Source organism: Heteronotia binoei, chromosome 21 (genome assembly GCF_032191835.1).
Source record: "Heteronotia binoei isolate CCM8104 ecotype False Entrance Well chromosome 21, APGP_CSIRO_Hbin_v1, whole genome shotgun sequence".
NCBI classification, from domain to species: domain Eukaryota; kingdom Metazoa; phylum Chordata; class Lepidosauria; order Squamata; family Gekkonidae; genus Heteronotia; species Heteronotia binoei.
The window spans coordinates 173,510,607-173,523,713 of NC_083243.1; the positions used below are offsets into that span (position 1 = coordinate 173,510,607).

Below are 13,107 nucleotides of genomic sequence, written 5' to 3' on the forward strand. Positions count from 1 at the left end.
TCCAAAAGAGACTGTACCAAACCAGGTTTGGGAAACATCATAGCGGAACAGGGGAAGACACAGCCCTTCCTGTATCTCATCTGGTTTGGTTCTCAGACCCCCTGACAGACTCAAGGTGGTCCCGTTAAGGTATCATTTCAGGAACTTAAGTGCTTCTACAGTGAACTTCAGTGATGTTCCCGACTTGTAGAAACCATCATGGGAACACAGCAGGCTGTGCAGCTGGCACAGCTCTATTTCTTCAAGGGGGTCCAGTATTAGTGACGTCACACCAACCCTGGAGCACGGGGAGCTGCCATCTGGATGATGCAAAGCTGTGTATCTACCATAGTTCCACAGTTGTGGAATTTGGTACTGGCACAGGGAGTGAAGCTGGGCTCAAAAATGTACAGAGAAACCCTGGAGGAGGAGGGGTAGGTCATTGGGTTGATTTCTAGGGCTTTAGCACTCTGCATGGCTTTGTCCCTTCCCCTGACTTTGCAGAATTGTAATTATGCAGAACCGTCTTGCAAAATGTAGTAGGTTTTTTAAGTGCTGTGAGCACTTCATATCACCAGTGGGCTATCAAAGGGCAAGTTTTCATACACCGCAGATGGTAAAGCCACATTTGGACTGCATCATTTCAGACTGCAGGTGTGGCTCAAACAATTAAATGCTCTCTCATGGGAGGTGGAATTAAACACACATCAGGGAGAAGGCTAAACTACCATCCTTCTTCCTGCCATTCTGTTTTCTGTGTTCCTGGAACCACTTTTATGTGAAGGACTACTCAGTCATGCAAACGGCTACCCACAAACTGAAGTGGTACAGCCCAGATTCAGATTTAGCATCACAGCTGCTAGTTTGAAAAAACTATGCCTCAGAAATAGAGCTGCCTTGTACCGTTTCTTCTCCTCTTCTTCCTCCAACTGCTTCCTCTTATGCTCCTTCTCTTCTTGCCATTGTCTTTCCTCTTCCTCCTTTTTAATCCTCTCTTCCTCTTGCCGCCTCTGCTCCTCGGCTTCCTGTTTCTGCCTCTGCTCTTCCTGTAGCAGGTGTTGATAGAGGCTTCGTGCCAACTGTCCACGCCAGTGTTTCTGTAGAACAATGGCAGACGCCTTCAGACGCAGGAGAGACCTCTTCCAGAAGTGAGCACGATAATTCTTCTGGATTATTACAACACTCGCAAGGACCCTTTGATATCTCTTCCTGAATCAAAAGGAAGAAGATGGAGGTTACATTCAGTCAGTGGTCTCCCCTCATTAGCTTCTCCCCAGCATCTGCCTTGACATGATCTGAGTCATGTTGCATCACACAGAACCACAGCTGCTCTTCCTCAAGAAAGGTTTCCCTCCCCCCAGCCTTTTCCTTGCATCTGTCACCCACCCATTTTCTAAATTTTGAGAATATCCCAGGCTTCGTTCTCTTAGGGCCACTCATTTCCTGCTTTGAAGAAGAAGAATTGCAGATTTATACCCCGCCCTTCTCTCTGAATCAGAGACTCAGAGCGGCTTACAATCTCCCATATCTTCCTCCCCCACAACAGTCACCCTGTGAGGTGGGTGGGGCTGAGAGGGCTCTCACAGCAGCTGCCCTTTCAAGGACAACCTCTGCCAGAGCTATGGCTGACCCAAGGCCATGCTAGCAGGTGCAAGTGGAGAAGTGGGGAATCAAACCCGGTTCTCCCAGATAGGAGTCCACACACTTAACCACTACACCAAACTGGCTTTGACTTGTTGTTCAGCAGAGAAAAGTGCAAGAACTCTGAGGTGACAAAAGACGCACTTGTCACCTTGCATACGAGGAAACCTCATGACAAAAATGGCACATTCTTCTATCTATGAGGATAATTTTATGTCTTGGTCTTCTTTTAATATCTGCCTAATCACTACAGATCTTTATATAGACATTTCCATGCAGTCACACTGCTTGCTAGCCTAAAATACAAGGATTAACGGGCAGTGGCTGGAGTTCATCTGCCTAGAAGCCAGGCTCCTCTCTGCACAGATACACAATCAGGGCTGGCTGTTATTTATTAGACAGACATGCCCAGCACTACCTTTCTCCATGGCCAACCTGCAGGGATAGAGAAATACAGAAAATAACTGGGTTCTAGGTTCCAAAACCAACATTCCTGGCAATCCAAAGCTAGTTCTTTTTATCTGTGTATGATATGACAGTGTTGATAGGACTAGGAATCCAGCCAGCTGACATCCCTATTAAGGGGAATCAAACTGAAGAACTGGTACATATTAATCTTTTTTGTAGAACAGTGGCAGTACATCACCAGTGGGCTATCAAAGGGCAAGTTTTCATACACCACAGATGGTAAAGCCATGTTTGGACTGCATCATTTCAGACTGCAGGTGTGGCAAGATGCATACAAGGAATTAGGGCTGCAGTTTTGTTAAAACTGCTGCAGTTTAACAAAAATATCATGCAAACAACAAGAAACACGTTGCTGTTTCAGCAAACACACTGATAGTTACTTCTCTTCCTGTTTGATATTTTATGTAGAACTATCAGGGCACCATGTAACCTGCAAATCTGTGACCACACACTAAGAAATTGATTTTGACATGGATTTCAACAGCCTCTGAGAATCTCAGTTATCATTTTCTATTTTTTTAGCACATGACATTCCAAAGATCAGCTCGAAAGTGTGTGCACAGATCCCGATGAGATCTCAGGATTAAGCAAGATGACATTAAAAGGTTGGTTTTTAAAAAAACAGAAGCCGTCTGCTTGGAAGAAGCCTTCCAAGTTGGAAGGCTCTTCAAAAGGCAGAGCGGAATTTCCTGCAGCCAGGGCTTCAACGGTAGACATGGCCTGAGAGACTGTAGCGTAGAGAGCCCTAATAGCAACATCCTACTTCCTGAATAGACAATCTGTGGCTCATTAATAGTACCCCAGCATCTGCAGCCAGAGCTAGCTTAACAGTAGATCCGGCTCTGCTTCGGTCTTTGATCCCTTTTCTCTAAACAGAAGCAAGAGGAATTATTCAAAACAGACACTTGCCTAATATAATCCGATTACAGAATTAACAGTTTTTTGGCCACTGAATTTTGGTTATTAGTGCAATTTTTTTTAAAACTTGCAGAACACATCCTTCAATGGTAACGGCAATCGTGATAATTGTAGCAGCATCAGCAGCAACCCCCCCCCCCATCATCTAGGCACCCTCAAAACACGAAAAGAATCCAGCAGATTTGGAGTAAAATGGCTTTTCACACCTTGGGAGTTCCATGTCTGCAACCAGAGTCTAGCTATATCTTGAATATTTGCATAGTTTGTTTTGTTTGTGATAGCCCTTCACCATGACTCTCTCTCGGCTTGGCTTCGCGAACGAAGATTTAAGAAGGGTGCAATAGTCCACGTTTGCTGCAGGCTCGCTGGTGGCTCGACTATGCAGTGTGTTGAAGCCCCACCTGCTGGAAATTCTCCCCCCTCCCCCCCCCCACCTTCTCCCAGCCAATGATTTTGCACCAGGCACTGTCCGCACACTTCCAAGTCTCCCTCTGTAATCATAAAGAAGGCTAGAAACTTTGTTTTTAACATTAAAAATGAGATCTTCAGGATATTGCATTCTGTGCCCAGATCCAGCTTCTGCACTGTGCACTGCGCTCTGGAATACACACTGCCTGAGCTACTCTTGCGCAGCAACACCACAGTCTCTGTGCAGGGCAGGTGATTGTCCTAACGGGCATGCAAAGCAATTGGCCAGAACAAGCTGAGACGAAGGCCTGTGCTGCAGACTATAGAGAGATAACAGCAAACAGGCAGGGACAAGGGAGCCAAGACAGAAGTGGGTACAACAGCAACAAGGAACCAGCTTGGTCACAGTTCCTTTCTTTCTCTGTAGTCACGACTGTCTCTCAGGGAAGCAGGAACTAGAGAGGGAAGTATCTGGAAGGAAGACCTTTCTGGGTTTTTATGCTATTGTCAAGTGATAGCAGTGAGGACAATGAATGCAGACAGCATGATAGGGAGAGCTGGGGATCGGCACAGAGCAGTTTTACAAGAGGCGAGAAACAACAGGCAGGGGAGAGACGGGACAGACTGATAACTTTGCAGGCAGTGGCCTGTTGGAAGGGCTCAGCTTTCAAGAGGGGGGCGGGGAAGGAGAGTGCAGGGGGAAGCCCAGCTCGGAGCAGGGAGGCTGAATGGAGAGAAACCTGGCAGGCAGAGAGCATTCCTGCAAAGCAAGAGAGGCACTGACCTTGCCATGTAGCCCAGGACGTGGGCTCGGATGATGGTCGCCGCCTTCCTCAGCTCCTCTTCCCGGGCCTTCTCCAGTTTTTGCTCCAGAGCCTCCTTCAGGAAAACCTGGTACCCCGGGGAGGAGTTTCACCAAACACAAAGAGAGGAAAGAGCAAGTCCCAAGCAGCACCAGCAGGTCCCATGCCTGCCCGCCTGCCGTAACAAGACACAGAGGGCTCCTTTAATGCTCCTGTGCTGGAGCCGTCCTTGCTCTGCCAGCCTTCCCTTTGCTGATGTGCAAGGGGAAAGTTGTGCAGGGAGAAGAGCCAAACTGAGCCCAGCCCCCGCACCCTCTTCCACACGGTGCTCAAGGATTAAAAGGAGGGGGGGGGGCAGGGAGAGGAAAAAGAGAGGAGGAGGAGGCTGCACTGCTCTCAACTTTTTATTAACCCTTCCTGCAGCGTAGCGATAACTTCCAAAGCTGCTAAGGACCTGTATTTCCAGAGTTTGAAAGAGGCAGAGGGACAGGATGTCCTTGTCCAGCCCACTGTGAGGAAAATGCAGACGATGGCAGGCATAACTATGCCAAGGTGTCCATTCCAAGAAAGGGAAGGGGGAGGGAAGTGAGAATCTTTCCAGAGCCCAACACAGAGCACTGTGGCTAATTCTCACATATTTCCCCCAGCTTCTTTGCGTCTACAGCCTCAGTGCCAGCCTTCCCCCAGCTCCCAGTCTAGTAGTAGGATTCCTCCTCACAGCCACTGCCTGCTCTTCCATCTAATCCCTCCAAGAGCTATTCTACCATGCACAATATCAGGTCGTTGTTCTGCTGCTTCAAGCGTACCTAGACAGTATACCAACTTGGGTTTGAGTTGTTTCACAGAAAGTGAGGTCATGCATGTTTTACACAAAAAAAGCCCCCAGCATCCTGAAGCCACTCTCTTTAGGACTTTCAGTCCAGTTTGTATCACTAAGCCTACACTTCTGGCTTTGACGGATGCTGGTTAACCAGAAAGGGGAAATGAAAACCCTATTATAATTCTGCTGGATCCTTCAGTACCTTGTTAGTGATAGACTTAATATTCTGACACTGGCGTTTCATGAAATCCGATCTCTTCCTTGCCCACGCACCCCTTTTATCATCCTGTTTAGTTTTACTCCATTTACTCCAACACTTGCTACTAATTATCAGATCTGGATGCACTCCATCAAATACATCAAAAGAGTAATAAATCTGAGGGGGGGGGGCAGGTAGAGAGTAATCCCTGACAAGGCTCTCTCTTCCAAGATCCTCTTGCATTTTGAATGAAGTCTCATTGGAGCTGAAGAGGAGTCAAGAAGGAACATGAAAATCTCATCTTCTGTCACCTGCATCTGTGCTTAGTCTTCCTTGCTTGCACCAAAAGAAGGCTACAGATGCCAATGGATTCATGGGTGCTCCCTTTCAGAAGCCAAGACAGAAGTTAAGACAAACCAGCAAAACAGTGTGAGCTGCATTTCTGTGAAGCTCACCCCACCCAATGCCCTTCAATCAGATGCATTACTGCTATATATCCTGATAGGCCTCATTGTGACCCGAAGGATCAGCCTCATCCCAGTCTTCTGACCTCCTGTGTTGCAGAAGGGGAGGAAAGCATGGCCAATGTCAGGATCACTATCTTTGCCCCTTTTCCTTATACAATGCTGGGAGCACATGGTTCTTCTGCACTAAACTACACCTCCTCTTGCAAAGTCTTCTTTCCACACTTCCTACTTACATCTGAAGTTCCAAACCAGGAGCACAAGAGGATTCTATATAAATACACTATCATATAAATACACTAGAAATTGTAAAAAAAATCAGTGTGGATGTCATGTAATTTAAGGACTTTTAATGTACTAAATTAGCACTAGGATACCCTTTGGGTATTTTTCAGGTGTTTATTCCGCTGAGGGCAGATTAGCCAATCTGATTCGGCTAACAATATAGCTGGACTAAATAAAAGCCGATATTATTCAGTTTTTATTTGGGCCAGCTATATTGCTGAGTCACACCTTTGCAGAGGCATGCTACCGAGGCAGCGCAATTCTGAGTGAAGGGAAGGCATTTAATTGTAAAATGCCTTCACTTCACTTGTGTAAGTGTGCCACTGAGGCACTGAGGCGGTGCAACTCCAGAGAGAAAAGGGAAGGCATTTTTAAATGCTGAATAAATTCAGGTTTCCCAATTATTTACCCAAATCCCAATATCATATGAATACTGAGATTTGGGAATATCAGAAAATACCAATATTTTTCGGATCCAATGGACCCAAATCTAAAAAAAGCTGATTTTTTTGCGTGCATACCCCTGATTAGTACATCAGAACCAAGGGGGTGGGCGGGAAGAGCATTCGGATGCAACCTATGTGTATACAGACGCGTAGAGAGGGGGGGGCGGGAAGGGCGGCCCGCCCCAGGTCTGGGGGTCCACGCGTTGGCAAGGGGGCCCCCAAAACAATGGCCGTGACATTGCTGCGCCTGCGCTGAAAGGGGGGGGGAGAAAAAGAATGGAAGCGCCTGCGGCGCCCGACAGCGTGAGGGGGAGCGCGCGCGCACGGCGGAAGAAGGGGGTGGGGAGCGGCGCGCGCACGCAGGGCTCCTCGTTCCCTTCCCTTCCCCCCTCCCCCTTTTTTCCCCCTCAGTCACTCACTCACACAATTGAAAGCATTAAGCAAAGCGCGGGGAAGGCGCGCCGCCCGCGTCCGTCGCTTTTCTCCTCTCTCGCTCGGAGTCGTCGCTCCCTCGCCTCAGATTGAAGGCGCGCATGCGGCAGCATGCGCACCAGCCTCCTCGGGCTTCTCCCGTGGCGGGGGGAGGGTCTTGTCCTTGGGGCTGGGGGCTGCCGCCTGGGCCGCCCTCGCCGCCGCCGCCCTGGAAGCAGGTAAGAACTGGGGAAGCGTGGTCAAGTTACTGTGGCTCCATGCACTTCTGAAAGTTCTGTGCCTACCAATTCCAAGATTCATATCTTTACCACAATCAATCCTTTCTGCAGCTTCTGACTAACCCTTAAGAGAAATGCACTGCTCTATAGAGGTAGGCTGAAGAATTTAGAGCTGAGTTAGAACTACAGTCCCATATGATTTAGAATGCGCTCTCTCTCTCTCTCTCTCTCTCTCTCTCTCTCTCACACACACACACACACACACACACACACACCCAATGCTGTGTTCACTGTGAGAATGCCAAATTGTTCAATTGCTCAAGTTAGTTTATACTCATACTGAGCATATGAAGCTGCCTTATACTGAGCCAGACTGTTGGTCTGCCAACATCCTCATTGTCTACTCTGGCAGGATCTCCACCAAAGCTCTTCCTCATCCTCTGATATCTGACTCTCTTAACTGGAGATGCCAGCCACTGAACCTGGGATGTTCTGCATCCAAAGCACATGCTGTACTACTGACCACACCCCCCCCCCAACTCTACTGCTTCTACGATCATTCCAGGCCCCACAATCTACTATGCACAAACTCAGCAAGGACTGCTTCCTGTATTGTAAAGAGATTTGCAGTAAATGCTACATGAATATATCCTTTACAAATGTTCATTCATTTATTTTGTATCAGGGTGTGAGGATAAAGGGCTTTTCCACATGCTTGATTTACTCCTGATTTTCTTGGCAGTCAATCCACAAAAACTGGAATAGTTTTGGACATGGGATTTTTTTTTGCACATCTGCCCTCCCTCTGCCTTTTCACAGTTGTGGAGTCAGTTTGTTTTCTTCCACACATGCCTTAAATAATCAGGATTTTCAAGGGAGGGTTCTATCATCATTGCTGGCATCACAATACCCCCTCCTTTTTATTTTTATGCATGCTTATATCAATAGTGTAGCTGAATTTTTTAAAAAAGATTGAAAATGAATACAAACTCAAAATGAAAAGAAAGAGCAGGGGACTCAACTGGCATATGGAAGGCTGCTTGAGGTAGCAATCCTGGGGCGGGAGGTGGTGGCAGCTGGCTATTGTGGGAGGGTCAGTGTGAGTTCCCCCATTCCTGCCTGCCTGCCTTTTCAACAGAAAGCCTAAAAGGGGAGCAGCTCTGCCACCTATCTGTTTATGAACTGTATGCAATGAATTATGGCTCTTCCAAATTGCATTTGTTTTTGCTGGTGCCAGAAGTTCCTTCCTTCCTTCCTTCCTTCCTTCCTTCCTTCCTTCCTTCCTTCCTTCCTTCCTTCCTTCCTTCCTTCCTTCCTTCCTTCCTTCCTTCCTTCCTTCCTTCCTTCCTTCCTTCCTTCCTTCCTTCCCTCCCTCCCTCCCTCCTTATGTTCTTATGTGACACAGAGTGTTGGACTGAATGGGCCACTGGCCTGATCCAACAGGGCTTCTCTTATGTTCTTATGTGACACAGAGTGTTGGACTGGATGGGCCACTGGCCTGATCCAACAGGGCTTCTCTTATGTTCTTATGTGATGCAGAGTGTTGGACTGGATGGGCCACTGGCCTGATCCAACAGGGCTTCTCTTATGTTCTTATGTGACACAGAGTGTTGGACTGGATGGGCCACTGGCCTGATCCAACAGGGCTTCTCTTATGTTCTTATGTGACGCAGAGTGTTGGACTGGATGGGCCATTGGCCTGATCCAACATGGCTTCTCTTATGTTCTTATGTGACAATACTGACTTTGGTGGACCCAAGCACTGATTCAGTGTAAGGGAGCTTTGTGTTTGTGACTGGAGTGGACAATACTGACTTTGGTGGACCCAAGCACTGATTCAGTGTAAGGGAGCTTTGTGTTTGTGTCTTCTGGTGCAATTTTGTTCTCAGATCCTGTATTTACTTCATCAGTATATGGGATAAGGCACTTTCTCAACTGTGCTGCATAATGCAGCCTATTTATTTTGTCCTGTTTGCTCTGTTGGCTCTATCTGCGCCACCTTCATCACTTTCGGGGTGTGGATCCCCCAGTGGGGTGGTCTCCCGACTCCCTCCGCCGGCTGTTTCTGATAGCCCTGCGCCCCCTCTTTCATTTGATATGTGTCCCGTGCGGATGCCACCCTCCTGCCGGGAGATGCCGCAAAATGAGCCCCCTTGAGGCTTATGGCGGCAGGGCTCGGGGGAAGCGAGCTAGACTGCTGTTCTTTTGAGGGGTTATAGAGTGTTTCGAGCCCGTCCCTGTGGCATCGGTCCCATCGTTGTGGGACCCAGGGGGGCGGCGCAGCGGCCCGCTGAAGCAGCCTGTCGGTCACTTCCGGGTTCCTGTCCTGCATCTTGACCTGTGTTATTAGTGACAGTGATGAAGGTGGCGCAGATAGAGCCAACAGAGCAAACAGGACAAAATAAATAGGCTGCATTATGCAGCACAGTTGAGAAAGTGCCTTATCCCATATACTGATGAAGTATATACAGGATTTGAGAACAAAATTGTTTCCGGCGGTGATATTTGGGGGATTGTTGGGGACGTCACAGGAAGTGCTGTGAAGTCACTTCCTGTTTCCGGCAGTGGCATTTGGGGGAAATGATGTCATTTGGGGGAAGTGATGTCACAGGAAGTGATGTCACTTCCCGTTTCCGGCAGGTGGCGCGGGGGGGGGGATGATGTCACAGGAAGTGATGTCACTTCCTGTTTCCGGCGGTGGCTTGCCGTCACCGGAAGTGACGTCACTTCCTGTTTCCGGCGGCGTGCACACACGTAGGGGGGCCCACATAAATCTTGGGCCCCGGGCCCCGAAAGCCCTAGCTACGCCACTGTGTGTATACATATATATTTAAAGCTCAAACAGGTGCTGAACACATGGCTATAATCATGCATTGGGGAGGGGGAGTGCTTCTGAATTAAAACCAAACCCAAGTCTGAGACAAAAGCCAGAACTTCATGGAGACCCTGGTGTGAAAGGCAGAGCTGGTGGCCAGAAATGTTATGTCTCTCGTTCCAGCAGTGACTTGTTCTTAAGAAACATTAATAATTCCCCCATTCTCTTCCAAACTTGCATTGTTAGCTAGAAAAACTCAAAACCTCAACAACTGACAAAAGGCAGCTGTTATTCTTAATAAGAAACAGAAAGACCATCCCGCCTTCCCCTTCCTTTCCTGTGTTCCACAGTTCCTTATACTAATCCTTTTCCTTCCTCTGTTGAACAATTGGTTGGTATAGAAATTCCTTTTGAATATGTTTTACAGGAAGCATTTCCCTCTCCTTCCCTGTCCAGCTACCACTCTGCCCAGCATGCGTACAACCCCGTAGTCATGCTCAAGAGTATTCACGTGCCTCACTCTCCCCAGAAATCACTCACAAAGCCATCAAAAAACACACTGGAGGCTTCAAGAGTATAGGAACAGAACAAGTCTAAGAGGATTGGGGTGTGTTGCTCCAAAAATAAAGCTAGCTAGCTAGCTAGTTCTCAGTGGCTTCACAAGAAGCTTCAATTGCCTGTTTCTATCTATCAAATCCATATTAAAAGGCCAGGACATCATTTCTCCAGGTAGTCGGCACCCCTAGCCACTTAACTCTATGCCAGGAAAAACTTTCACCTGCTTAATTTCTGTGGGTCGGGATATACAAAGGCACAGGAGCACGTTCAGTAGAAAGGTGGCAAGTGACATGGGTGCTGGGGACCCTGCAGAGGAAGTGGAGCCTTCAGAAGAAACTGTGCCCCTGCCACCTGCACCAGTGCCCCTGCCTCCTGCTGGAGAAGATCCCAGCCCCCCTGCTTCGCCCTCTCGGGTGGCGCATGTGCGTGACCGCCTCCGTCAGGACCTCAGGGATCGGAGGAGGGCGGCACGCTCACAAGCAAGACGCTCCCTGAGCCCTGAGTTTTGAGAGGATTCTGGCCCTTCTAAGAGCAAGGATGCGTGAGTTGTAACAGGATCCTGGCTGCCTCTGAGCCAGCAATTAGCCCAAATGGGCAACAGCCAGCAGAGGGCTATATAGCTGTAGGCGTTGGGAGGAGGCTTTGTGGAAGCAACTAGTCATCTCCCTGACGTTCTAGCATCCACTCCGGCTTGACTTTGGTTTCTGGACTCCCTGACTTTGGCTTGTGACTTCTGGATTCCCTGACCTCGGCTTCTGGACCTCGGACCTGCGATACTTGTACAGTGATTCGGATTTGGCGCCTCGGACCCTCCTGCTTACTGGCTACAGACCTCGGACTGCCCCTGGACTTTGCCTGACCCGGCCCCAGCCGTGACAGCAAGCTTACCTTGGGGCACTCAAATACTACATTATAGCACCCTGAACGAAGACCATAAAATATATTGTGCAGACTTCTTCCTGTTACCTTAATGATGCTCACTAGAAGATCCCTCTTCCTGGCCTTATGCCAGGAATGCGAAGGACCTCTCTATACATTACGTTCCTTAGATATACACCTAAAAATCTTACTTATGAATGAGGCTGATTCGCATGTTACAAGTCCTCACATCTCCCAACAAGTGCTGCTGATAGACATGCTCTAGTCTAGCCATTCTGTACTTGGAACTTAATTCCCAGACATGCAGGGACCCAATTCAGATCAAGACTGTAAGGAGATGCCTTTTCCCCATGCCATTTTCTGACCTGAAATAGCTCCAGGAGCCACTCTTTGCCCCACTGAGAAACTTCAGTACAACCCATCAGTTTTCTACAACAGGCCAAATAACAACTCCCTGTAACAGGAATCAGCATCAGAGTAAAAGGCTTAGGCTGTGCACTGTAGTCCTGATCTGAATTGGGCCCCTGCGCACTTTGCAATTCAGTTCCAAGCATGGAATTACCTAGAGCACATCTGTCAACAAGACACATGGCAGAAACATGGAAATGGGGAACAGTGAGAGGGCTTCTAGTGTCCTGGCCCCATTGGTGGACCTCCTGATGGCACCTGGTTTTTTTCGCCCCTGTGTGACAGAGTGCTGGACTGGATGGGCCAATGGCCTGATCCAACATGGCTTCTCTTATGTTCTTTTGTGTGCAACATGAGGATGTTATAACGTGTGAATTGGCCCCTGTCAAGATGTTTGGGATCATCACACAGGTGCCCTCATCAGATGGTCAAGACTGGCTGCAGATTCTTTTTGAGTGCATATTTAGGGGCAAATACAGTTTGGAATGGCCTTTGAGGGCTAAGGGATATTCCTGTCAGAGCCCCAAACCAGAATTGCCTGAACAGGGTGCCTGTCCTTACTCATAAAGCACCCCATGCCTACAGAGGACCTCTGTTCAAGGCTCTAGCCAAACCCAACAAAGAACCCTGTGCTGAGGCTGCTTCTGGTCCTGCCCAGTATGTGCCCATTGCTGAGGCCCTGCGACTACTTTCTCCATCTGCACTGCCAACAGGCAAAAGACACCAGCAAAAATGGGAGAGTTGGAATGAGAGCCGCAGAAGTCTGACGGGATGCCTCCCCCCCTCATCAGATACACATGCAGCCTTGCCAGGGAAACTTCCTAGGCAGACTGTGGCATGCACTCACCGCCCTTTTCAGCTTGCTGTTTTCATAACTGGAGATGGGCAAAGCCATTTCTGAAATGGGACTGCAGTCCCTTCTGGGTGACAAGAATTAGGCAACCAATCTTCTTTTCCCTTACTAGCTTATAGGCATCTTATTCTATTTATTCATGTTTATACGTATTTAAATAGGCTTTTATAATAATTGTCCAAAGGGCAGAATGAAAAAAAAATCCTGCACTCTTGTCCACATGGACCTGTGAACATTTCCTCTCCCACCAAGCATCAAGGGGAAGTCATTCACCTATTTTTCCTTCTGAAGGCCAGTATAGTAATTTCATCCAGCCCTTTGCCCTTCCTCTTGCTCGCCCTGCAAAGGAAAGCCTTTGAAGTAGGGTTCTAGTGCTGCAAAATGACCAGGTCTCCCCTCAACAGAAGGATGGCATGACAGTCAACAGCATCTCAGACAGACCAGCAACTTGCTGAGAAAGTCCTATTGTTCTCCGTGGGATCAAAGGTTAGCTGTCTGTACACCAGCCACTGA

General features: G+C 48.3%; 1 protein-coding gene across 1 annotated transcript in view; it reads right to left on the minus strand.

The window, feature by feature from the left end:
- The window catches only part of LOC132589054 (unconventional myosin-X-like), a 124,946-nt gene that overhangs the window by 44,187 nt on the left and 67,652 nt on the right, over positions 1-13,107 (minus strand). The window contains exons 21-22 of the mRNA XM_060261611.1: positions 4,199-4,305; positions 883-1,188 (exon numbers count right to left, since the gene is read on the minus strand). Coding sequence (XP_060117594.1) covers positions 883-1,188; positions 4,199-4,305 — 413 coding nt within the window. The remainder of the gene's footprint in view (positions 1-882; positions 1,189-4,198; positions 4,306-13,107) is intronic.